The 27,147-nt window shown below is 36.7% G+C and overlaps 2 protein-coding genes across 4 annotated transcripts; one reads left to right on the top strand and one right to left on the bottom strand.

The window, feature by feature from the left end:
- The first annotated feature begins 1,659 nt into the window (after window positions 1-1,659).
- LOC103715484 (guanosine nucleotide diphosphate dissociation inhibitor 2) lies at window positions 1,660-14,116 on the top strand. The gene is made up of 13 exons (XM_008803119.4): window positions 1,660-1,885; window positions 2,864-2,926; window positions 3,192-3,275; window positions 5,430-5,537; window positions 5,677-5,849; window positions 9,340-9,451; window positions 11,246-11,326; window positions 11,409-11,471; window positions 11,601-11,702; window positions 11,920-12,044; window positions 12,186-12,396; window positions 12,465-12,539; window positions 13,797-14,116. The coding sequence occupies exons 1-13, from the start codon at window positions 1,799-1,801 to the stop codon at window positions 13,845-13,847; spliced, it is 1,335 nt and encodes a 444-aa protein (XP_008801341.1). The 5' UTR covers window positions 1,660-1,798; the 3' UTR covers window positions 13,848-14,116.
- A 1,570-nt stretch (window positions 14,117-15,686) lies between these two features.
- Window positions 15,687-25,567, bottom strand: LOC103715494 (putative protease Do-like 14). Of its 3 annotated transcripts, none has more exons than XM_039133634.1 (10): window positions 25,321-25,567; window positions 25,130-25,240; window positions 24,861-25,034; window positions 24,624-24,751; window positions 23,676-23,887; window positions 23,341-23,422; window positions 21,399-21,541; window positions 20,258-20,378; window positions 16,749-16,841; window positions 15,687-15,986 (listed from the first exon to the last, which is right to left on the bottom strand). In XM_039133634.1, the coding sequence occupies exons 1-10, from the start codon at window positions 25,445-25,447 to the stop codon at window positions 15,966-15,968; spliced, it is 1,212 nt and encodes a 403-aa protein (XP_038989562.1). In that variant the 5' UTR covers window positions 25,448-25,567; the 3' UTR covers window positions 15,687-15,965. The 3 variants fall into 3 exon arrangements, with proteins under 3 accessions (XP_038989562.1, XP_008801360.1, XP_008801368.1); XM_008803138.3 differs by having other exon boundaries at window positions 15,693-16,296; window positions 25,321-25,566; XM_008803146.3 differs by having other exon boundaries at window positions 15,693-16,296; window positions 25,133-25,240; window positions 25,321-25,566.
- Between the last annotated feature and the right edge of the window lie 1,580 nt (window positions 25,568-27,147).

Below are 27,147 nucleotides of genomic sequence, written 5' to 3'. Positions count from 1 at the left end.
TTCAACCAAAAGTTCAAAATGAATATAATTTGGATATGAAAATATTATAGAAACATTATATTTTTTATTAAGCAAAAAAATATATATATAAGATGTTTGAATCCAATTAAATTCACTAGTAATATCGTATAGCATCATTGATTTAAAATTTATAAACATACCTGTTGACAAGATCAAGCGCTATCATTACACCAAAATCGACCGGTGTTAGTGAAGGCGCAACTCTATTTCCTTAAACCCCACCAAAGGCAGCGCCACGAGTCGACTCCGACCAGGTCTCGCTCACCCCGGACTCCGACCTGGCCTCGCCATAGGTTCAGGGACCCTCGAGTATAACCCACCTACTAACCAAGCCATCGTCGTTGGCAGGCGGCAGGACATGCTGACAATGACCCTCCCTGTGTTGCTCAGGGACCGCGCAAGGTATGGCCCGCACAGCGGCAGAATATGTCCAACATTCCCCCCCCCCAACGCGATGCCTGGGTTTCGAACTCGAGACCTCTGGCTCTGATACCAGTTGACAGAATCAAGCGCTACCATTACACCAAAACCGACCGGTGTTAGTGAAGGCGCTACTCTATTTCCTTAAACCCCACCAAAGGCAGCGCCACGAGTCGACTCCGACCAGGCCTCGCCCACCCCGGACTCCGACCTGGCCTCGCCATAGGTTCAGGGACCCTCGGGTATAACCCACCTACCAACCAAGCCATCGCTGTTGGTAGGCGGCAGGACATGCTGACAGTGACCCTCCCTATGCTGCTCAGGGACCCCGCAAGGTATGGCCCGCACAGCGGCAGAATATGTCCAACAATACCATAATTTTCATATCCCTCAAAAATCATCTTGAATTGATCCTAAATAATTCGCAAATACATTATTAATATATGAAGAGATTGCGAACAACTAAATAGTACCATCAGTTGGTTTAGCAAGAGCAATTCAAATAAGCAATTGACATAAAAAATTAAGTTCAAAATTTTTAATATAGTAATTCCAAAAATTTTATTATGATCTGTTGGACTTCCTATCACATTAGCATTTTTTAAAGTGAATTTTGCATAAAAGTCCATTTGATTATTAATTTTGCAAGAAAAGGTTGGACTTATTCCTTTCTAGAACAATGCATATTTAGATATCTCAAGACTTCAAACAAATTTGTATTAGAAATTGACAAAAAAATATATGCCTCATACACATCGAGCATTTCAAATTTATGCGTCATAGAGGAGGCGTAAGATTCGATATGCGAGCTGAGCATTAGGCTTCAGTTTGCTTGGAGACCTAGATTTTGGACAAATGAAAGGAGATTGGGGGTATAGGATAGGTGAGATTAGAACTCTTTAGTGTTTTTAAAAAGAAAAATAAAAAAGAAATTGTATCACTTCGCTTAATCTTGGTCTAGGATGAAATCATCCAAAAACCCATGGATGTATATTAATTTGCAAAGAAAAGCTTAAAAATGATTTTTCCTGAAAATTCATGGTTAATAATTTTTTATTCAGATTTCATTTCTCCAAATCTTGAGTCTTGGCTTTCCCACCTAGATATCTGGCATTTACCAACGTTTACTAGAGATGACGGCAAAAGCCAAGTCCTCTTCAATCCGTTTCTTTCTCGTGTCAACTGCTCGCCTCCGTCTTCGACAAATCTTCTCTCTCTTTTCTCTTTTGACTACCTGTTTTTTTTTCCCTTTTTTTAAAACTCCTTTCTCTTTTTACTTTAAAACCGATAAAATAGAATCCGGTGCCGGTTTCCGAGCTACCCCTCGCCGCCTCGTCTCTCTGTCGGCGTCGTCGCCATGGATGAAGAATACGACGTGATAGTGCTCGGAACCGGCCTTAAGGAGTGCATTCTCAGCGGTCTTCTCTCCGTCGATGGCCTGAAGGTCTTCTCCCATCCGCATTTCCTCTTCTCTCTCTCTCTCTTTCTCTCTGTCTCTCTCGGCTTCGTTTCTCGTCTTGCTTTCTTGATTTCAAGTGATGGTTTGATGTTCATTTTGTGTGAGGATTTGGGGATTCTTTCTGGTACCTATAAGATCGAGATCGGCTTCGATCTTGATCTCTATCGGCGGATCTTGAGTGCTATCTCTATTGATATTTTTGTAGTTTTTTCCTGTAGTTGTTGTTACAATTGGTCTTGTAGATTGATGTCGATCGGATCAATATGATGCGAAGAGTCAAAATCAAGAAAGGGTAACACATGGCTTTGACTGTGAATTTGGAGAGAAGCAAATATGGTAGTTCGAGTTTTGAATCAAGTTTGTTTCCCTTGATTTCATATTCGATCATAACTGGCACATGTGAATATTTGTGATATGGATCTTGATTTGTTTGATTCGATTAATTCGGTCGGATGCATCAAGTGGAATCTATGCTTATTTGATGCACAGAATTTGCAGTCTCTTGTAATGGATGATGTAGATGATAGTCTGACAAGTCAGTGAATGTTATTGATTTCATCATCAAAATTTTCTCTATTTGAACCCTGTGCGTACTATATCTGTGGGTGTCAACATAATACATAAATTGTTTTGAAAATTGCATTGAATACTTGTTTTTCCACATATCTGCCTAAGCTAATTTTAACTTTCTTGCTGTTCCTAGTAAAATTGTTTATTAATGTGATCGCATGAATAATGATTGCTCCAACTTTTGCATTCTTGATTGTTTGCATGGCATTGTAAATTTATACAATGTCCTCGTATGACATCTTCACATCATTGTATATTGCTTAAAAAGAATCTGCATATTTTTTTTTTCACTGATTGGTACTATTAGCGGCGCTGACTAGTTATGCAAGCAATGATATATTCCCTTTTTTATTATCGTTCTTTTTCTTGACTTATATTTATATCACGAACTAGGTCCTGCACATGGACAGGAATGATTACTATGGAGGGGAGTCAACCTCACTCAATCTCATTCAGGCAAGAAAACAAATCTTTTATCTGTTTGAATAATCAAGAAATTAATACATTTAACATGCTGCATGCACCTGCCAAGTTCTATGACTGCTATATCTCTTCTCATGATAATTGCCCCCCACATGCCATTCAAAATGGTGTTGTCAATTACACATATAGACATCTGGGGTCAAGGATTTTGATGAGTGTATGTTGAGATTGCTTTTTTATATGGATCCAGTATGTTATTATTATTATTATTATTTTTATTTTGTTCTTCATTGTGCAGCTTTGGAAGAGGTTCCAGGGAAATGATAGCCCCCCAGCACATCTGGGCTCCAGCAGAGATTACAATGTTGATATGATCCCAAAGGTTTTCCCCCTCCTATTTTTTGATCTCATAATTCATGATACCGTTCACAATGGTTGACATTTGTCTTATCATAAAATAAAACAATATTCAAGTGTAAAGTGTATGCAGTGATGCACTTCTAAAGAAAGCAACACATATCTCGTGATATGCATGCATCTTTGCTTTATTACTTTGCATAGTGGATCTTGTTTGTTATTCCACTTTGCTTTGATAATCTAATAACTAGCAGTAGTTTAGATGATTGTTTGCCTTTATATCCTGAAATTAGCTATGCATGTGGTTCGTGGCCTGAATTGTCCATCGGGAATTAGTGTCTTACCTTTTTCTTTTTCCTTCCATCTCCATGATATGCTCCATTTTATCAAAGTTTCTTCCATAAAATTGTTGGGCTAGGCTTCTTTCCTGCTTTTCATTTCTGAGTAGAAATGTCATAATGTTTACCCCCTCGATATAACTAATTTTTCATGATTTGATCTAGAAACATCAAACTTTGATATGGAAATTTAGTTTGGATAGTTTCATATGGGGTGAAATTTCCTTCTTAGCAACCATGAGTACCTGCAAGAAAATAAAGTTTGTGGCTGGGTTCTTATTTGCTTCTGTTTGTTATAGCACAAAGGTAACCCAAAGAAACCCTCCCCTCCCTTATCTTTTTCTCAGAAAAAGATTCAATTGTATGTTATCATTGACAATGCAGTAGAGCTCTCTTTTTTTTGTGTCTGCTCTCTTTTTTCTGATTTCCATAGTATTCCTTGCTGATCTGGAAAAAACATATCTTTCTTACTTGGCTAGAACCGGGTTTGTTAAGCAAAAGGAGTGAAAGAAGTGCCTAGACTAAAAGGAGTAATAACTATGTGGTATAGACCAAAGTAACTAATGTAAAGTAACTAATGGAGTAATAGCACCGACCAAAAGGCATGCCTAGACCATGCAGATATCATCAGTTTCTGATATAAATGTAGCCATGAAAGAAGTGAACTATGTGGTAATGAAATGCCTTTGAGAATTGGCATTCGTCGAAAGCATTAAAGGCACAAATAGTCTTGCTTATGTTAAGTTGATAGGAGTGCAAGTTCGATAGGAATTCATGTTTGCATGTACAAACACATGCATGTCCACACATTACCATAACCCGAATCATTGAGCGTTACTATAGAGCTATTTGGTTCAGCTTTATGAATCCTTCATCAGTTACCTTTCTAAGGCCATATCTTTTGTGGCCATTTGCCCCAAACCTGTAAAGTCCCCCCCACCCCCCCCCCCCCCCCCCCCCCCAAAAAAAAAAAAATATCTATTTTGTGTTGGATATTTCTCTCCTCTTTGTTAAATCAGCACAAATCTGAATCCTGCATCAACTGATGCTTTTGTAGGCATTTATTATAGAAGCTTATGTATTTTTAATTGGTCGCTCACTTTAACCTTAATTTTGGTGAAAATCTTGCATTTAACAAATAGGCACATGTACATATAAAATCCATTTAGACATGCTGATGTGCACAAACATATAGCATGCTTGCACACATATTAGTGTCTATATGCATACATATATGTGTGTCAATATATAACCATGCATTGATTTGATTTCATCCTGTTCTACAGTTTCATGTGCTCACTCTCCTTCTGATCATATTAAATCTAGTTAAATGGGACTCAATCCCCATTTTGACCTCTCCATTTTTGCCTTCTTAAATTTCTCTCTGCACTCTAATAACCATATTTTTTTCTCCTTAGTTGTTCTCTGTCTCTGCTTCTGTTACAGACTGGTATATGTGTATAACTTATTTAAGAACATGCATGCGGTGCATCCATATACATGCATACACATATAGGTGCATGTATACATGCATGTGCAAGCGCAGTCTGAGTTCTAAGATTGTTGTTATTCTAGATGGTTGTCTGGGAAGACAGGTAACCTTCTGGGTAGTAGATGGGACTTAGAATATCAAGGTTTTCAGTCACCCATCTAGGCAGGTGGCTACATCATGATTATGTATTTGTTGTTTTTATGCATCTGTAAATATGTTCTTATAGATGCATCTGCTTGTATATGTTTATTAGGGCCACTAATGCAGTAGATTGCTCTAAACTAATTTCCATTTATTTTAGCTATCCTTTTAAAAACTTGAACTCATTGTATTATGTTTGTCCTGCTAGTTTATGATGGCCAATGGTACCTTGGTTCGTGTGCTCATCCATACAGATGTTACAAAATATCTGTACTTCAAAGCTGTAGATGGAAGTTATGTTTTTAACAAAGGGAAGGTAACTGTTTCATTTTTTCTTCTTGAGGGTTTTAAGTTCTGCCCTTTTTCTAAAGATTGTGGCTGTTTTTTTTTTTTTTTATGTTGACCTTCAGTGATTTTTAAATTTAACTCAGGCAACCTTTTTCTCATTGAAATAGATTCATAAGGTTCCTGCAACTGATATGGAGGCACTCAGGTCTCCTTTGATGGGTTTGTTTGAGAAGCGCCGAGCTCGGAAGTTCTTTATTTATGTCCAAGACTATGATGAAAATGATCCAAAAACACATGGAGGTTTGGACCTTACAAGAGTGACAACAAGAGAACTTATCTCGTAATTGCCTATCTTTGACAATTTACCTAATTACTTCCCCACAAGAAGCTCTCTTATAATTAGTGTTTGTAAATAGTGAATCTTCAAGCCATACTAGTTCTCTTTTATATATATCAATTTATTTTTTATTCTAATTTTTTTCTATTTTTTTCTGAATGTATAAGCCAACGATTTATATTATCAGGATAGCATGATAACAATCGAAAGGATCATTTTTAGAAATTTATTGGCTTTTTATATTTTTCTAATTAGCCAATCACTGCCGAAGAAAGCTAGCAATGAAGATGAAAACATTCCAATTCCTCATACAAATTGAGACTATTGATGTCTGGAGAAGAATCCTAATCCAGTGAAGCTTTTGATGTAATTGTCTTATACTAAGTTAATTGAAAAGCAATTAAGTTATCATAGGAACATGATAAGTGCATCTTTGAGTGCTTGAATCTTGAATTTTGTCTATTTGTTTTCCGGGTGTGGTACTAACCTTCTAGAAATGGAAGGATATGGAACACGCTACATTGCCAGCTTGCTCAGGCTACTCTATTAGTTATCTCCCAACATTGTAATCATTTTGATCCTTTTATGTTCTCAACATTCTTCAATATGACCATCATTATAATTTTTTAGAGGCCAGATTAGTTGAACATTAACTTCTTAAGGTGTATATGCATAGAATTTACTGGATTTCTGATTTTCATCTACTTTGCATGCCTCTGGGGGACAGGGGGTTGTAACTGGTGGATGCTTTGTTTTATGATAGTCTATAGGTGGTTCTAAAAAGTTATCTTATAGCAATGGGTAAAGGCCAATACTTTGTTTTATGTTATGAAGTACATGTATGTAAGAGTTTGTACATATATTTAAGTATCCACGTGCACGCCCATGTATGTGTGTATGTCTATTTGTGTGTGCAGGCAGAAGATTGGCTTTGAGATCCAAGCACATGCTAAAGAGGGTTGAGATGAAGCCAGCAATTTTGAATCTGTTTTATCTTGATCTCCATTTGTCTCTACTATCCTTGCTTCACTCACTAGAAAAATTTACTCATAATCTTTCTTTTCTCATGGCCTTTGTTGTTTCTCATTACAATGGTGTTAATGCTTCCTCTTCTCCCATTCTTTCTTCCTTTTGTACCCTGTCACATGGTGGCAAGGTGAATCTAGTGGCTTCAACAATAGAAGGGTGAAGTGATGCATGCTCTCTCTCTCGCAATTGAAAGAACACCAACCACCAAAGTTCGCCGTCTCGGTATTGGATCCCATACCGATACCATCCTATTGCAGTGTCTGTACACGGCATGGTACGAGATAGCGAGGCCTACGGAGTATCGGCACAGTACGAAACTACATAGCGGTTCGGTACCGGTATGGTACGGTACAGACCAGTATGGCAAATTTTGTTAACCACTCATCTTCACCATAGAATCCCACTCTTTTGAACCCATCCCAAATCTTTTACTTGCCTCCCAAATCATGGCGAAAAAAACAGCTCATATTATGCTGCTTACTCGTCAGATGTGACCTATCACTTCTCATTATAGGTACCCATTCCATCCAACCTAGTTGATTCCAGGCCTAAACATCTTTCCTTCCCCTCCTCAACTCTTAGGGAGAAGCAACCCTCCAACCACATCCACTTGATCATAATGGTCTTGACATCAGGTTGCATAAGATCAAAAGCCATCATTTTTCTCTTCATGTTAGCTCCCGATCTTTTGCATAATTGGTTTAACTCCATAATCATCATGGCACCTTACTACGTAACTCCATTGTGGAAGTCTTGTATAACTAGCAGTAAAGTTAGAATTCATTAGGGTAGCATTCTCAAGGATGAAAGCAACTAGCTTTTTTCTATTATTTAAAAACCAAGAAGTTACTTGATGTGAGGTAATCTTCCATTGCGGTGCTTGCAACAATCAAATTGTTAGATTTGCATCTAAGGTGTTAGCTATACCGAAGCATGCAAAGAAGACTTATTATTTGCATAACAAGTACTAAGCATGTATCGATATATTTCTTTGTAGTGTAAGGTCCAAAGGATATTCTATGCAAAAGGGAGTCATCAATATGATTATACATGAGTAAATATGATTTATCACAACATTGAAATTCAGAAATGTATTCCTTGTTTGCTAATACTTTCTTTTGTGTTGGATAAGGAGTTGCTTACGGAATTGGTCTTTTTTGGTATAAATATTTATTATTTGCTAGTCTATGCACTTATTCTTGCTTATCATTGATCTATTTACTATTTTTTATACTCTTATTCTCTATGTTCCACATGCTATTTGTAAAATTAAAATTGTTGTAGATGGAGGGGTCATAAGTGAGAGTATATGTATTGTGGTTTGAACACGAAGCATGTTGTGGAAGTTATTACTTTGAATACAATGCCTCAAGAGTGTCATGATGTAGGATCTCATCCAAAAAGGCTGGCTAGAACATGTTATTTGGATTTCTTGGTCTTGTATAAGTATCCAAGATTTACCTAAAGCTTAACCAATGCGGATACAAACATACTTGCACGAATGCGCACATACCCCCACTTTCCTAGTTTAAGCTCTGATATTCTCATCAGGCTAAGAGTCCAAATCCAATCAAATTTAATCACAAATACAATGATAAACTGTGGAGCCCGTCTGTATTAGCCCTAGTCACATATGGATTATGGGTTGATTTGCTCTGATACTATTTGCAATGACCGAGGACCTCCACCAAAAAGGTTAGCCATAAGGTGTTACTTAGTTTTTCTTGGCCCTCTTTAAGTACCCAAGACCTACCTAGCACACAACCAATGTGGAACTAAACACACTTGCATGGGTCCTCACATGTAAGACTGTTAGAGTAGACAGTTAATTGCAGTGATTTTTTATTTATTATTTTTTTTTTTTTGCATTTTTGGGTCCTTTGGACAAGTATATCCAGGCACGTAAAAGCTAATACTATGGATTATAACCAAGGTTCAAAGTGCCATGCTGTGCCCATGTTTGGCATGCACTCGTACAACAGTGCGGTGCACAGCCGACAATGCAAGGCATTGTCCCAAAACTGACCGGTGATGTACTCCATTGCCATAATTCTGATGGTTATAGTACTGGCTCAACGGTAGTCAAGGGAATTAGCTGGTTTGGTGGAATGAACCAAAAGAATTTGCTTATTTGGGGCTTCTCTTTGGTGTATGGGAAGGGATGCTAATGCCCTAGCAAATGGGTATTGTTTTGGATTATTTGTCTTGCATTTACTATACTTCCTTTTCTCCTTATCTACTTGAAGAGTCACCATTTAGCCAGATGATCTCTGTTTACTATTCAGGAAGCAGTGAAGCACAATATAGTTGACCATTATTTTCTTGAGTACTAACTTTTGTTTCTTCACTAGCTATTCTTTTGTTCGGTATCCTATTACTATCATAAAATAGTGAAAATATAAGTGCTAGTTTTGGACTTTCTTATATCTAGATTTGACTTAAGTTTGTGAAATTTAATGGTCAGAAAATATGGTTTGGATGACAACACAGTAGACTTCATTGGTCATGCATTGGCGCTGCATAGAGATGATCGCTATCTAGATGAACCTGCGCTTGATACTGTGAAAAGGATGAAGGTAATTTTTTGTTGCTGAGAGTATGATTTACAATTTTCTTAGTTTAAACTTGATTGTTATTTTTTTTCAATTCAGAATTGCCTGACCCGATATAACGAAATAACGAATACAAAATTAAGATGGTATTTAGTGTAAATAATTAACTGAGTATTTTAGCTTGTTTCAGAGTTTTTCAGTAATGTTTAGTTTAGATTTAAATCAGAAAATTTGATACACACTTGATAAGAAATTTTGGATAGTCTTGTAACTTCAGAAAACAAACACGATTCCTTATTAACTTTAAAAAGTCTTGCTGTGATCATTTGTTTCAGACTATAGAAATATCTCCCAATTGAAGGTTGAATTCCTTTCTGCATCAAAGAAAATGCTTTCAAGATCTGATTGTTTCAAACTAATTCAGTTTTCTACAATCATCTAGAGCCTCACTTTCTACTAAATGACTGTTGTGTATAGTCTAACTGAAAAGGACCTTATTTAGGCTTAATGTGGGAGACAAGAATGCCTAGTTAATAGCATATTTTATAGGTCTAGTCCATTGCGTTGCTACTGGTGGATGAGTTTTGGTACATTCAGACTCTGGGATAACTTTAAAAAACAAGCCTTTCACGAATATATGAAGTTAGCATAATTTATTAAGCATGATTCTTCGAACTTCAAACTTTGAGGATATTTTATCACTTGCTCTGAATCTGTTGTGAGTCTTTGATATTTTTATAGCAGATTGTTTAGTCTGTAGAGATTTCTTTAACTTATTGGGAGGAGATGGAAGAGTTGGAAGTGGATCTTTGGAGGGCATCGGTTGATTGACCAGCAAACTATTTTATCTTGTTGAGTGGAATTTTAAGAAGCTCTTTAAGATCACTTGAATCCTTATCCAAAATATAAAGTTTCATGATTGTTGTTTCAGTTGCTGGCAACTTCCCTGCATTCTCACTTGCAAATAAAATATTTTCACTATCCAATATGCATTTTTTTTGTTATTAGGAAGAGACTACCGAGCAACTCAAGTACAACACCCTAATATGATATAGAAGTTTGTTTGGTATGCGCAATGATTAATCAATGATCTTATAATCATTAGTGGTTTATGTAACATTAGTTACTTGGAATTCTTTTCGATAATTTAAATATAGTAAAGAAATATATGCTTTCAATACCATATATATTATTTTTAAACACTTACATGAGGTCATCTGGAAGCATCTTGTATGTGATAATTTAGATCCATTTTCTTGTAATGGCTTGACCGAAGATGGAGCTCCTGTGGCTCTTTTATCATCACCTTATGTAAAATAGGGTGGATTATTAGATTTTCTTAGTACTATCAAATACGATGTCTTTTTTTTTCTTTCAATTTTCCTGTGCACTTGGTTTCCTGTTTCAGATGTTCTATTCTGTTTAAACCATTCCCTTGATCCATTCTTTTAGGTATGAATTGCCACATTTCTTCTTCTTCATTTCTGGACTGCAGCTGAGACAATACCCATATATGGTTTAGGCTTGCCAGCTTTTATGCCTGAAAGTAACACCAGAGGTAGCCTCAGATGCTTGGAGAATGAGGACTCTTCAAGCTAATCCTGAATAATTGGGAAAAGCCTTGATAGCTGTGACATTGAGTAGTTTTCGTGTCTGCATGCATATGCATCTTCTGTATGCAAGATTTTGTTTCTCATGCAGTTAATTGGAACTTTTTTTTTCCTTTAGGGAACCAATCCCTGCTGCTTCCCAAATCTGTCTGCTCGCATGAACTTTTTTGCTAATACATCTGGTTTTTGTTGTCAACTCCTGTGACAGCTTTATGCAGAATCCTTAGCACGTTTTCAAGGTGGTTCGCCATATATTTATCCTCTATATGGATTAGGAGAGCTCCCTCAGGTCAGTTTTGTGCTCAAAAACTCTACAGCTTGGCAGTAATATCATGCTCATCCAGTTAATTTGAGTGTTACTGAAACTGCAGGCATTTGCACGCCTTAGTGCTGTTTATGGTGGGACGTACATGTTGAACAAACCAGAGTGCAAGGTATTTTTTGATACTTATCCACATAACTGCAGGTTCTATGATTTATACAAGGAGTACTTCATGCATGGATGGTCCTGTGAATTGTTAGAATCATTTTGAGAATTGATGCCTCTAATTTATTCATGCCAGGTTGAATTTGATGAGGAAGGAAAAGTCTGTGGTGTGTCATCTGAAGGGGAAACTGCAAGATGTAAGAAAGTTGTCTGTGATCCTTCCTATTTACCAAACAAGGTAGAGGTTCTTATCTTTTGTGTACTCAATAACTGAGTATTTTGATTCTGTTTTTCATCTAGCACCAGTGATCATATACATGAGGTGCACCTCAAAATCTCGTAAGTCCTTTGGAAAGATTTGCACTACATTGCCTTTTAATTCTTGAGTAGTTTCTGATTCTGAGTTTCATAGTCGAGTAACCACTCACAGATAGAGTTTTAATGATTGGTGATAGGTTAAGAAGGTTGGAAAAGTCGCGAGAGCCATTGCTATAATGAGCCATCCTATCCCAAATACCGATGATTCTCACTCAGTGCAGGTTATACTTCCACAAAAACAACTGGGTCGCAAGTCAGACATGTGAGTTAATTCCTCCAACAATTTTGTTTGTTGGGGTGTGGGGTTGGCTAGTGGTGTGTGTGTCATTTGAAACTCTATCAGTCTTTCTTTCCAAATTAACTGTATTTTTACTTTTTTAATGCCCCTTGGTTGACCAAACAGGTACCTTTTCTGTTGTTCTTATTCTCACAATGTTGCCCCAAAGGGGAAGTTCATTGCGTTTGTCTCAACAGAAGCTGAGACTAACCAGCCTCAAGTAGAACTAAAGCCGGGCATTGATCTTCTTGGCCCAGTTGATGAGATATTTTTTGATACATACGACAGATGTGAACCTGTCAATGAACCCTTGCTGGACAATTGCTTCATATCAACTGTAAGTCTATTATTCTTTCTCCTGCTTAACTTCGTGGATACCTGTTTACACATTTTCGAATATTGCAGAGTTATGATGCTACGACACATTTCGAATCAACTGTCATGGATGTGCTTGCTATCTATACGAAGATCACTGGAAAGGTAATGTTCACTCTTCATCTTCTCTTATTCCTTCAGAGTAAAGGTTGCTGCCTGCTTAGGACCAAGTAAATTACTTCTGCTGTTTCTACTTGTCACACTTCTGGCTCACTCGTAGAGATTTGTCAGAATACAATGTTTGCAATACGAAGTTCATATTTATACATAGATGTAATATTGAACCCGGTAGACCAAATATTCCACTTCTGTCTGAGAGGCCTGCTGTTATTGCTCCTTTTGTCATGTCTCTTGTCCATTTTCAACCATCAATTACTGCTTTAGTAGTGCTGCCATGTGGCACCAACTTTGTATAGATAAATGCTGCTTATGTTCTGCTATCTAATCTAATATAACAATTACAGAAGCTTACATCCCTTATCCCACCATCTAACTTTGAATTTATACCTTTCTTTTTTAAAGGTGCAGCTAAATACACGCCTCATATAAAACAACCACCACCACCGAGGCTTTTCCATATCTGTTGCTTGACTTTTATTAATCCTGTTCTGCTATCAATTGCTACAGACATTTACATACTGCATGCAAGCCTATTTGAATCCATTTACACGTCACAGAACTCCTACCGAGGTCATCAATGGTATATCTCTTGTTTCTTGGCCAACCTTAAATGTCATGATCCCTGTCTTCAGCCTTCACTCATCTTTATCTCTTTCCAGATAAAGTATTTTAGCTCTTATTTTTCTGGGCCTTTGTGTACCTATTCTAATCCTCTACCTTAGCCCCTGTTTCTCCCATTGAAGATTTTAAAGTCTTTATTGCATTTCTAATCCTCTTGTATATACTCTTTGGAGTCTTGACCACTGCCATCTTAAAGTTTCACATGATCATAGGCATGGTATGCCGTACCGATCGATACCGGTCGGTACCGAACGTACCGTATCCGTACCGATGGGTACCGGTATCGATACGCCAATGTCGGTACGCTTGACGTACCGCATACCGTACCGTACCGACACTCGGTACGTCTATACTAGTGCGGCACCGGTACGGGGTTCGGTACCGGTACGACGAACCTATTCATAGCATCTTGATGAGATCTTCATTGCCTTTGCTCCTTGTTGCACTTTACCACACCTTCAGATGGGAGATCCAACACTATTATTCAGACCAGAACATTTTTGTAGTGAGATTTGATTTTTCCCTTCCAACTTTGCATGCGCTACTTATCTTTTTTTTTAATTATTATTGTTATTATTGTATTGCAACCAATAAGAAACAAATGCATATTTACTTTGGCAGACCATTGATCTTAGCGTGGATCTCAGTGCTGCCAGTGCTGCCGAAGAATGAGAAGCACGAAATGACAGTTGCAAGGATTTTCAGTCAGGTTTACTGTAATTTCATAAGATTGGAGTTAAATTTGTCTAAATGAGGTTTCTCAGATGCTTCTATAGTCATGTTCTTGGATATTTGTTTCCTGAAGTGCAATTTTTCTTGATAACGAAGAGGCCTTTCTTGTTTTGGAATTTTGTCATCTGGAAGAATGGATATGATTGCCATTTGATTAGATATTATCTATTATTTATGTAACTGGAGCAATCCATCTCGCTTTATGCTAATGCCCTTGTTTTTTTTTTTTTTTTTTTCCGCTGAAGAATGCCCTTGTTTTCCTCTTAAAAAAAATGTGCTGGTGATTGCTTTGTAGTAGAAGAGGTCTAACTAACATTACTTATTTTGCTGAAACCAGTCAGTATTCACCACCGAATCGTCGAATTCTTCTTGGGACTTGGGAGGGTCAGCCTGCAACGTCGAGGTCTTCGTAGCAAGGCAGACGATGACTGCTGCCCCTTGAATCCATGCGGCAACTTGGATTTCACTGATCAAGGATTCGAATCCCAACCACGGACCCTGGAACAGGGTAGCATCCCATATATCAGGATAGGACTGTCCTATCATCATTTCAGTGTCTCGACTGGCACATTTTGAGATATCTCCAATCCAAGTGCCGAGATGGAGTGGCATGGCGGCATGTTTCGTTCCACAGATAAATTGGAACAATCTCGTCATGCGAGATTTAAAACTTTGACACTAATTATTGCAAGTTACATTAATACATTGGTGTTCCATGGGCAGCAAAGGAGAAAAGAAAAGTAAAAAAAAAAAAAAAATTGTGGCTGTGAAACGGTCTCTGCTGGGGGGGGGGGGGACATCGGTTGAGTAGCGAAAAGGATTGTACCTTATTAGGAGGGGCCACCCCTTCCCTCGCAAGGCGTTTTTTAAAAGACAGCCGTGAGGAAAAAATTGCCGTGCATAAGCTACGCACGATGTTAAGCACATGCGTACTTTTCCAAAACGGACAATACCTTGCGCTGGGATGTAATCCCATTTTCTGCTCTAACAGATGGCACTACAGGAAGGGCTCCCTCAAAACTTCTCCGCACGAATCCTTCCCACTGGAGGGGCTAGCATTGTAGGGCGGAGGAGAGCTCGGAACTTTAGTTCAACATCGATTGAGTAGTGAAAAGGATTATGCCTTGTAAAGAAGGACCACCCTTGCAAGGCGACTTTTAAAGGACAAAGTTGTGAGGGAGAAATTACCGAACACGATGTCAAACACGTGCGTACTTCTCGAAAGCGGATAATACCTTGCGCTGAGATGCAGTTCCATTCCCTGCTCTAACAATCTCCTTAAATAATTTACTTTATTGTTCGAGAATTTACAAATAAGATCTCATAGCATTATTTTGAAAGGGGGCTCTTATAGCATTGTTAAAAATAAAGGAACAGAAAATGCCGTGGGGTGACCTGGGATTCAACTATTTGGTGTACGATACTAAGCTCTTGACTTTTCATAATCCTATGGAAGATACCTAAAGGTGGTAGCCGTAGGTAGTCATATGAGATAATGTTTGACCATATGTAGCCCTAGATATTCATGGTTAAAGCATAAAGCGAAACTAAATAAAGGGACTCCAGAAGGTTTTACTATTAGAATATTTAATCAAACAACGTGTGCAAGTCAAGACTCTGGCCACGGGAGGGGAACCATTTTGGTTTTCCTTTCCATGGAACAAATGAGAACGAAAAAAGATAAAACTATGAAATGGCTTCAGGCTTTGGAGTCAAGTCCTGACTGCAAACATTCGCAATAATATATATATAATTGAGCTAGAAATTATTGATCACAGATTAAACTTGCAAAACCAGAGGGCAACTTCTCATCATTATCCTTTGACTAGGAAAAAGACAAGGGGATGGAAAGCAATGCTTGATTCACGGAATTGCTTCCACCTTGATGCCAGTTAATCAAAACCGCAAACCAATCTTTAACCTTTCCAATGAAAGTTTATACATCATTACATGTGTAACTTCCATGCTCAATATTGCCCAAATCAATTTGGCTCAGCATAAACAACCTGGTGTACATATGCGTCTGCAAGGCACGATCTAACTTTGCCAACATAGAAATCATATACCATGGCATCTGCTCTGCAAAGTTTAATAATTATTTGTAAAAATTAATCTAGTTTAGCACTACAAAATCTTTGCCTCTTTTAAAGTTTGTAATCATATTGTCAAAATTTCTTGGTTTAGCACTTCAACGTGTGGGTGTCAACCAAAAAAGTTCCTTGCTTGAAGCCTCCATAGAACATCTGGAGGAAGTCCAGGCACAAATCCGACATCACCTCTCAGGGTCTGCCTCCTCTGGAATTACAGTCAAAGTCACCAATCTGTTTTTTTCTCGTTTAACAAGCACTTTCAAAGGTTGCCCAACCTTATCCCCCATTATATCAATAATCTGTAACGAAATTGGTAAAGATTTTTAGAGCCTCCTACGAAAATTATGAAAAGGTCATGGTTTTTAGAATATGTTCTGATGCAAGGAAATCTAGGGAAAGGGAAAAAAATATAAAGTTTTCACGGAAAAAGAAAATTTTTTTGAAATTCAAATTTGTGTTAAAAAACAAATAACTAGATTTTCCAAGAAAAATTCGTTTCCACAGCACTTCTCTTTCCAACCAAATGCACCATCAGTAACCTACTCAGAGCGCATTCATAGGGTGAGCCCATAAGCATCATAGAATTTGGGTCAGAGAAGGCTGGATTTTTCTCTTTCTTTCTTTCTTTTTTCTTTTTCCCAAGGTGGGGATTTTACTGTATACAATATTTTGGTTTCACTCAGGCTGCAAGCATTCAGGTGCATGATCATGTTAGAGGGAATTAGTCTGCAGAAAATTTGAAGTACAATACCTCTTTGATGCCTCCAACAGGTTTTCCCTCAAATTCAATGACTACATCGCCTGGGCGAAATCCAGCACGTTCAGCTGGGGATCCTGGAGTCACCTGGTTGATCATATGGGTATATCAGTTACCAGGTGTCTCACATGCATACAACACAAAGTGCATCATATAAGCAAAGAGGCATCAGTGGAATGAAGTAAGAATGGATACTTTACACAACCTATGCAAGTTAATTTTCTTGGACAAATAACAAGCATATTACATGCACAGAGGAAACTTATGCGCACAAAACATTTATTTGAGCCATGCATGTATTATTAGAAATTTCAATAAACAAAATAATTACAAAAGTATATATTTATCTTGTATTTGGTAGAATCAAATGAGTTTTTTTTTTTCAAGATGCAAAAATAAAGTCTTTTAGGAAAGTATCCCTCCAGGGTTCTTACTAAACAGCTTTACAGAATGTAAGATAAATGAGTTTATCAAAAAGAGTTTTTACATTTTTACGGAGTGTAAAAACTTGCAGGCAACCAAACAATCCCTTGCAATGGCTAAAGGTTGCTTTTTATCTAATTCTGTCCCACTAGTTGCATGCTACTTCTTACAATGCCTCCCAGAGGTAATATAGACGGTGGATAAACTGAGATTCTTTGATACGGTATACAGATGAGAGCTACGGGTAAACAAACGTGGTCCCAGTGACACTCAGGTGAATATGACAATAGGAACCGTGTCACAAACCACAAAATGAAGCATATGAAGCTTGTCTGATACCCTGAAAGGATATAGGACCAATTGGAGATAACCTCCAATGCATGGAAGAACTTGAAGGGTCTGACATGCTGAAGTTTGGATCGAGAATTCACCTCCCTGTCCTGCTACAGTTAACAAGAAAGAAAAGGTATTCTACTGGAGATTATAAAATTTAAAATGACCTAAAAATTTATGTTCTAAGTTTTTAGATCAGAATAGGTCCAAAGGACAAATTTCTAAAGGAAACTTGTTAATAGGTGATAGTCTGTAGTCCTATAATAGAAATTCATATCACAAATATTACATTTATGTAGAAAACAATGTGAGATTTAGGGAAGCAAAAACAGGAAAAATATTAGTAGAGATCAGATATAATAGAAGGGAGATCAAGAAGAGCAAGGAAGGAGTGGAAGAGGAGTTGAAGAGAGAGATAAGAAGCGCTGAACTTGGCCGAAAGGAAATCCATTCATTCTTTCAAAACAAGTCATGCATAATGATTTTCATCCAGCCCTAATGGACCCATATGTAGACACTCCATGGCTCCTTTTATACAAGTAAACTACAACTATTGAAAAAAAGTAATTGCACGAACACTTAAGATATTTCCAAAAATGAAAAATTTTGGAACATCACATAATTCAGTATATAAAGTCAGCTAAAACAACAAAAAATCAAATCTCAACAACTTTGTGATCTATCTAACTCATACCCAAGGTAGGCTTTTTGCACATAATCCTACTTAAAATAAGACTATAAAACCTATTTTAAGAATTACCTTGAAAAATCTGGGTCAACTAATTTTTAATTCACCATCAAAAGTGATTAAGAAAGACGATGGATAGGGAAAGATGTGAAAGAGTGAAGGATTTTGATAAAGATTTCACCAAAAAGCTCTTTGAAACGTCATCAATTGATTATAGTAAATCTCTTTAATGGGCATGTTGGCTATATAAAAAACTAGGCACAGGCAAATAAACCTTGATACACTTTTAAAAAGAATAGGTCAATTATTAATTCACAAAACCAACGGCTAAAGGGGGATCCATTGGACTAGGTCAACAAAATGCTAAATTTGGATTTAGGATCGAGCCTACAGCTCCTAAGCCATAGGCTAGTGCTGATAAAGGGTACTGGTACCCTCATTACATGACTAACAAGGAAAATTAATTGGCAATGACAGCAGCACTGATAATATGATATATTACATGAGGGATGAGTTTGGGAAAATCAGTACACAAATAAAAACTGCTAAAGTGGTAAAGATCAATACTAAGAGACAGTTTTTTCTTTTTTTGACTTCCATGGACAATCCGCGAGCTCCATATGCTAGTCTATTTTCAAAAAGTAATGCAATACCTTCTCATGGTTTTACTTCCGACCCCCCTGCTGAAGTAGTGATGACCTGGCATCGCTCTTCAGCATATAAAGGATTCTAAATCACCCGAGCTCAACTTTGCTGACATGGCATTACCAATGCCAGGCTAGCTGCCACAATAGCAAGCAAGGGAAGCAAATAAAATTGCTAGCAGGTATAGCATCATTCATTTTTTTAAGATTTTCTAATTTTGACTTAGAAGTGTCCTGAAATCTGAGATGGATGGTCAAAAGATGAAACATCACATGAAACAGTAAGTCAACAATATATGGCCTTCAGGGGAAAAAAAATCTGCAATCAAAAGGTTAGATTCACAATAGATTACTAATTGCCTATTAAACAAAAAATAACCAAATATTATCAGATTTTAAGGATGATTTGGGCCAACATACTACTAATGTGTCATTTAAATATTTAGGTCAACCCTCATTAATATATTCTGATCAATATTTTGTCTCACTTCGAAACCATGTTGAGGATATGAGACTGCAAACATAAATAATACTATCCCAAGGACATGATGAATTTAAATTATTATATATTTGTTATAGAGACTTTATTAGAAATGAGTGTGGCAAGAATGAGAATGCTAAGATAGATGCGTAATAAAACTATAAAGGATAGATTGAGAAACGAATATATTTGAAGAGCTATAAGGGTTGCAAAAATTAAGAATAAAGTGATGGAAGATCGATTGAGATGGTTTAGACATGTACAATAAATACCTGAGGCGGCTTCGATAGGTAGAGGTATATTTTAGATCGTCTAGAAGGTTATAAGAAGAGCAGAGAATATCTTAGATAACATAGATGGAGATTGTGAGGAAGGATATGAAGAAGCTTGGAATAACATCAAAAGTGGCCCTAAACAAGAATACTTGGCAAATGAGAATCCATGAAGCCAAACCCAAATAGTTAGTAAAAGGCTGGATTCTTATTGGTTACTAGAGAGGCTCTATTTAGATGTTGGCAAGGTGGCAGGAAGGAAACTAAGTAAAGATTTAAATTTAGGCAATTTACGCTTAATCATCTTCTGACATAACATGCCATATCCAGTAGGAAACGACACACCACCTGGCACTAGTTCTTAGGCAAACCGCTCTGTGCCAGATGTGTACCAGACTGCATTGCTTGGTGTGTTCCTTCCTTTCTTTCCTTGTTTGAACCAGGAGGTGACATCCCGTGGTTGGTATGGCACATAGCTTGATACACGTCAGGCAGTGATCAGTAGGGAAACTGGAAGTGGTATCTAAATTCTTGAATAACAACCATTTTCATATCATATTCTATATTCCGCGGCATCCAAATTGAGCTCAAATGGGAGTAGACATATATTGACATGGAATATTATTCTCCAAAGAAACATCATCAACAGAAGATAAGCATACCATGGGCACAAGCACGCCTTTGCTTACATCTGGAAAAAATGCATCTCTTTCTTTAATCTGTGCAATGATCATTTCATTAAGGTCAAGCATCTTTAGTCCAAGCCAAGGCCGGACCACTCTTCTGCACAGAGTTAAATAATATTGTTAAGTTTTTGAAAGTTAAGATGCAACTATTGAAATTTCAAGAAGATCTTGTGCAGTATTGCTAAGATTGTTTTATTATGAAGGGTAAGGTCAAAAACAAACTGGAGAAAAATATATAGCACAACTTTATGCAACCACAACAATGTGAACTAGGCGAGAAGGTAAGAAGGTCAAAATATAAAAAATAGATGGTTATGACTACAATCAAGTAGCCATATCCCATTTAACCACAGTCACCGAAGACCAAAAAGTAACAGATAATTGCAAACAGATATATGATTAAACATGAAGTCCAGAAGTAGTTCAATAAAGAGTATAACTACCTATCACATGAAAGGTTACATTTTTCCAATCACATGATTGAGTGCTGATGGACTGCATGTCAACAGTAGTTTGCTGATCACTTATTAGCACATCACTACCTATAGCTTGACATGTTCTACTATATGATTTTAAAGTTACGAACTCTTGAAATTCTTCCTTGCTGCTTAATTGATGAGAATCAATCTTCATGATTGAGTCCCAAAAGAGGTTTTGATCAGATTTCCATCTACATTTTGAAAGAAATGTTGGGTGGTAGACGTGATCAAATTCTGTGATTGAATTTATGGAAACACGTTTAAGCTCTTTAATCCCAAAAATAAATAAATCTTGAGATCCACTGTTTCTTACAAACAAAATAAATGTAAACAGGAAATTCTATTTATTTATCCTTGGAAAGCTAAATGTTAAAATCAGGCCATTATCTATAGATTCCTAGACAATGACATTGATTCTAGTTCATTCTTAGGGAGATAGGGCTTTAAATCTTCCAAATCTCAATGGTCACAACAATTTAATTAAGGAAGGCCATATATCACAATACAGATAATAATTACTAGGCAGGAAAATTTCAAAAAGAAAAGGAAAGAGCACAAACCATACTGAAAAGAGCAACTGCCAATTAAGTTTTAAGAAGAGCAATCAGAAGCAAATTAATCATAAATGTCCAACATACCCATTCTTCATAAATTGCTCAATTATTTTAACAACTGAGTCAATTGGTACTGCAAAGCTCAAACCATCGGCAGCTGCAACTTTCATAATATTAATTCCCACAATCTCACCATCAAGGTTCACAAGGGGCCCACCAGAATTACCCTATAGCATGAATAGTCAGTCATTCACCTATTTATTAAAACTTCCATAGGTAAAAAAAAAAAATAGAATAATAGTACAAGAACAAAATGATGGATCATGGAGACCCCCAAGAGATTGAGAGAGAGGTGATTTTGAAATGTAACAAAGCCCTAGCTTCACAGAAATAAACTTGCAGTTTTCAAAGAAAATTGTGAGTATTTAATGGACAATATTTTACCATTACTACTGCTTTTCAGGGGTGTGTGAAAAAAACACCGCACTTTGCCCTCCTTGGGTAGTTCATTGTACTTGCTCCAGAGCAAATGCATTAGGAAGTATCATTTTTATTCACAAAACTCAAAAGACTTCTTTTAGCAGTGACATTCACTTCAGCTAGAGCTGTTACAATTATGATCCTTTTAGTCAGAGGTCACTTGTCAAATTACATATGCCATCTTCCTCATTCAGAAAAAATTGAAGGTTTCTTTGCACTGAAAAGTACTACTTTGGCTTCAACAAAAATCCTATAGCAATTGCTATGGACTTTATATCATTAAAAATAATGTTTTAAAAGGTATGTTTATGGAATTTCTCTAAAAATTTGTTTATGGAATTTCTCTAAAAATTTATAAAATACAACAGCCACGCCTTACAAAATTCTTTGTAATACAAAACTATCAAACATAGGAAGAAGGTAATGCAAAAACCTTCTTGTAGATGGCATTTGGTGCCCCAAATGGGGTCACCAAGGTGATCTTAGACCACTGGTGATCCTTATCCTAAGGTAATTCGATCCCCGATGATCCAAGATCACCGTATTTGGTATGCTAAGTTCCAAATCTCCGGGTATCCACGAATAACCTGTTTGGTATTTCATAGAAATCCAATATCACTAACCATATAATACCAAATCTTATCATGATATATTTCATAAAATATATTTATTAATCTTATAAATTTTTAATCTTATAAAAATATATTGATCATTATTATAGAGTTAATATTTTTATTTATACTTATAATTTATTATTATTTTAATACTAATATTTATTTTGATTACGAAAAGAAGGAAAATAAGAGAAATATATTAGATACATTTATAATATAAACATAAAGTACAATAGTATATTTCTATTATAATTTAAAATTATAATTGGATAATAATATGAACGAATAATATATTATAATAAAATATATATCATAAATACAATATATGTAATATAAATATAAATATAATATAATATATAATATTGCTATAATATATTAGGTATATTGATATACTAATTTTTTTTACTAAATAGAGGGGCATTTTTGTCTTCAAATTTTAGCTCAAGAGTACTGTCATAGGATGATCTTGGATACCCAACCTCAAGGACAAATTTTCCATTACTGGGATGGGCAGTGATTTGAGGGGTGGGAGTGATTTGGGATCACTACCATATTGGTTCACCATGGTATGATCAAATGCGGTGATCTCATCACCTCTACTCACATCACCCTTAATCTTAGGATGATCAACCAGTAACTGAACACCCCCCTCATGGTTTCACGCATATCTCTTTCCTTCACAACAATACCTATCATCAAGGCAAAAAATACCATCATGCCCCACACTACGGAAATATATACTAACGTAAGCTAGGTCAATGCAACAAAATCACTTGATAGTTTATCTGGTAATGTAAAAGGTACAATAAGCCAAATATTAGAGCTAAAACCAAAGGCCTTCAACAAAGGAAAATCATAAAAAGATATGAAATACTAATACAAATTTAGATGTATGAAATTCGTTAGAGAACGTAGAAGAAATATATGCTTGCCTGGTTGATAGCACAATCTGTTTGCAAATACTCCCTTCGAATTCCTCCAAGACCCAAATCTATGCTTTTACGATCAACACAACTACATAAAACAAGAAGAAAAACAAGCAAGAAGTCATATCCCTTGACCAACAATCAGCATTAAGTTATATAACTTGCCTACTCAGGAAAGATTATTAGAACATAAGGCAAATGATGGATAATTGGTCCAAGACAGATAAAATATAAGTCAAAGGGCTTGCAATTCTATTTCACAATGTCCATAAGATTATTACTTCATACTCCACATGACAAGAATTTACAACTCTTAAGAGAAAATTATCCAAGAGAATTACCTTACAATGCCAGATGTGATTGTATTTTGTAGAGAAAGTGGGCATCCCAGAGCAAGAACCCAGTCACCTGGACGAAGCTTAGATGATAACCCAAGTTTTGCTGTAGGTAAAGGAGTTTTGGATTTGATCTTCAGCAAAGCAATATCAGAATGTAAATCGACGTTAACCACAGTGCCCTCAAATTCTCGACCATCTTGTAGAGTGACACTAATCTGTTGTGATTATCAAAAGCAAAAGCATAACTTAGGTACGACATATAGATGACAAAATCCACAATTCCGAACAATGCTCTTACTTTTCTAATATAAAGGAGGATTTGAGTAGCTTAATACATGAATGTGCTAACCAATACTTTGTTCCATTAGGTAGATAACTAACACTAGTGCTATTGAAGAATGGAACCATGATGCAAAAAGATGACCAAATTTATCTAGAATAGGGTTTTGGAAAGTACAGTTCTCGGAAAAAGATTGCTAAACTGTGCTTTTAAATGACTTTGAAATTTGAAGCTGTTGCTTTTAGATTACCTTGAAAACAAACCATATATTAAGAATGCCATACATGAAGCCTAATATTTCAATCAATTCTATTTAAAAATCCACATGATATGTTTATATATGTAAACATAAATGGGTAACAATCAGTGTAAATTCTTAGGGAAATTATAGATGCTAAAGGTATCCAATTTAATCTTAATTGTAACCCAACATTTCACTGACACAATCTTATTTGTTTTAGTTAAATTCTTCTATATTTATGTAACAACAAAGCATCACTACTCAATTGCTTCTTCATTCATGCTTTTATTATAACAAATGCACAAGTTTGTTCTACATCATCATACTTTCTATCACGAAAATTATTTTCTATTATCAAAATTATTATTAGTTAAGCTATACAAGCCAAAAAGCTTTTAACAAAACAAACAATTGTTGCTCCAGCACTAACCCTCCCTCTAAAATCCTTTCTTGTGCTTTGATGGTCTACCACAACATGTGCGCACGTCAAGATCGTTCCATCGGGATCTATAATTGTTCCAGACCCAATACTCTTCCCAAGCATCAGCCCATGAATACCTAAGCAACAATTTCACGAAATTAACATTCAAAGTGTTCTTAGAAAATCTAACCAAAAAAAAAAAAAATCAAGATTGACCCAAAACGACGAAAATGCTAACATCCTCACCTTGTGTAACGGATATATTAACAACAGCTGGACCGGCAGCAGCCGCCGCCTTGACGATCGTATTCCGGCCCAAACAACCCCGGCAGCACCTCGAATCATCCTCGTTTTCTCCAGAATTTTCCATAACCGGATTTGTTGAAGGAATAGAACTAGCGAAATGCGGCAAAGAAGCCCCTAAAGAAACAAAAAAAAAAAAAATCGATTCAGCGAACTCTCTTTCTCGAACTAAGAAACAAAAAAAGAACAAAAAGAATTCGAGAGATTATGACCACCGTCAGGGTTCGAGAAGAGAGATCGGAGGCTAAATTCTTTCGAGAAGAATTCCGATGTCGACAATGAGAGGAAGTGGCGGAACGGGAAGGAGACGGAGATAGTTGTTTCTGCAAGGGAAAGAAAAGGAGAAATTAAAGTTGGGATTTTCAAAGGGTTTAAGGAGAGATGAAGGGAAAGAAGAGGTTACGCGGGTAATCATTGGAAGAGGAAGCGATGGTGGCGCCGCCAGCTGCGGCGGCGAGGACAAGGAGGCCGGCTGCGGCGCTCCGGCGAGGCTTCCTGAAGGCGGACCGGGTGAGGAGGAAGCGAAGCATGTGTGGAGGATGGAAGCGAGGAGGAAACGGTCGCCGGCGGGCCTCGGGAGGCTTCGATTCGCGTCGAGCGCAGTCCGGCCCTTTCACCTTGGAGTCCAAGACGCAGGGTGCGACTTCACCGTGCGGTGCAAACTAGAGTCTTAAAAAATTATCTAATAGAATTATGCTGGAGAGGGGAAAAATATTTTAATATAATTATAGTCCAATATACAATCCAATATAATTATAACCAGTGTAGTAGTATCGCTAATAATAGGAACATAGCTTGCAGCTGAGAAAATGATATCCAAGTCCTCTCTTAGATATGATTTGATCCCTTTTTTACGAGAACTCAAAATCTTCGGAAATTAACATTTCTATAGAAGTTATCAAAGTGGGCTGGATCAAAAACCAATTCCCATTTTTATTTCTCAATTAACGTGGTCTAAGCTTTTACATGGTTTTTGCCAAAAAAAAAAAAAAAGCCACATATAGATGACTTGCTAGCTAAAAAATATTGACAAATAATTTAAATTTAGAATAACTCAAAAGTGGACAATCCTATTTGTTAATAAACACTTAGACACAAAAATTGTAAAGTTATTATGCATCCAAATGCATAAAGGTGCATTGATACAAATCATGTTAAATTTACGATAGTTTGTAATTTAGATCTTTATAAGGAAGAGAAGCTATTGTGGCCTTATCTGAATACTGCTTGAATTTGGAAGATGCGTATCCATTTTAGAGTTTTCCTTCTGCTGTGGAAAGTGGCTTCGAATCACCTTTTATGGCAATCTATGTTAGACCATAGAGAAATGCATATTTGCCCCAGTTGTCACTATTGCTCGGAGTTCGAAGAATCGGTTAGTCTTGTTATCCTTCATTACTACGCTACTGCATTCCTTGGATATTCTACTTGGATAACTTAAAAGAGGAATCCTGGAGTAAAGATAAAAGTCAATAGGGTGATCTTTACTCGAATAGTTGCATGGTTGAAGGTGTACATGATTCTTTGACCACCATCATGAGAGCTCAATCTCATGCCAATGAACGCACCAAGCAAACGTCGCTAGGTGGTCTTTGATACATGAGAACAATTAGGCTTCCTCTACAGCACTTGCTACATCCTCTAAGGCGGACCAGTACACCAAGAGCTCCTAACTATTGGTTTCATTTGTTGGAAGTTTCCTTCCTTTAATAGTTTCTAATGTTGAGAGGGGTTTTAGTCACACATTGCTTGTGTAGAGTTTTTTAGATAGCTTTATAAGCATTCATATCCTGCACATGTTAAAGTAACTTTTTGGTGGAAAGTTGTGGTGGGAAAGCCAATATTATATTATGAAAGATTGGCACTTGGCACTTGGCAGGTGCACGTGTAAAATAAAATTCATATCGGTAGTTTTTATCCATTTTGCACAAAATAACTGCACTAGCAGTTATGTTTTGAACATGCACTATTCCAAAGGTTATGTTGGTTCAGAGTTTATTTCAGGGTTATAAATTGCCAATATCCTTCACAGATTAAAATAACTTCTTCTACAAAATCTTTCATTCCGTTGTTCTGGGGAATCCTAGTTTTACTGGCTAGGATTCTATTTCGGTTTTGTTGTATCCTGGAGCGAATTTGCTGGATCACCAACAGCAACATAGTAGGGGCAAAATTCACTTAAGGACAGTGTTAATTCATGCTTCAAGACCGGTTTCAAATATTAGAAATC

Source organism: Phoenix dactylifera, chromosome 14 (genome assembly GCF_009389715.1).
Source record: "Phoenix dactylifera cultivar Barhee BC4 chromosome 14, palm_55x_up_171113_PBpolish2nd_filt_p, whole genome shotgun sequence".
Classification (NCBI taxonomy): domain Eukaryota; kingdom Viridiplantae; phylum Streptophyta; class Magnoliopsida; order Arecales; family Arecaceae; genus Phoenix; species Phoenix dactylifera.
This window is presented reverse-complemented; position numbering and strand designations above follow the sequence as displayed.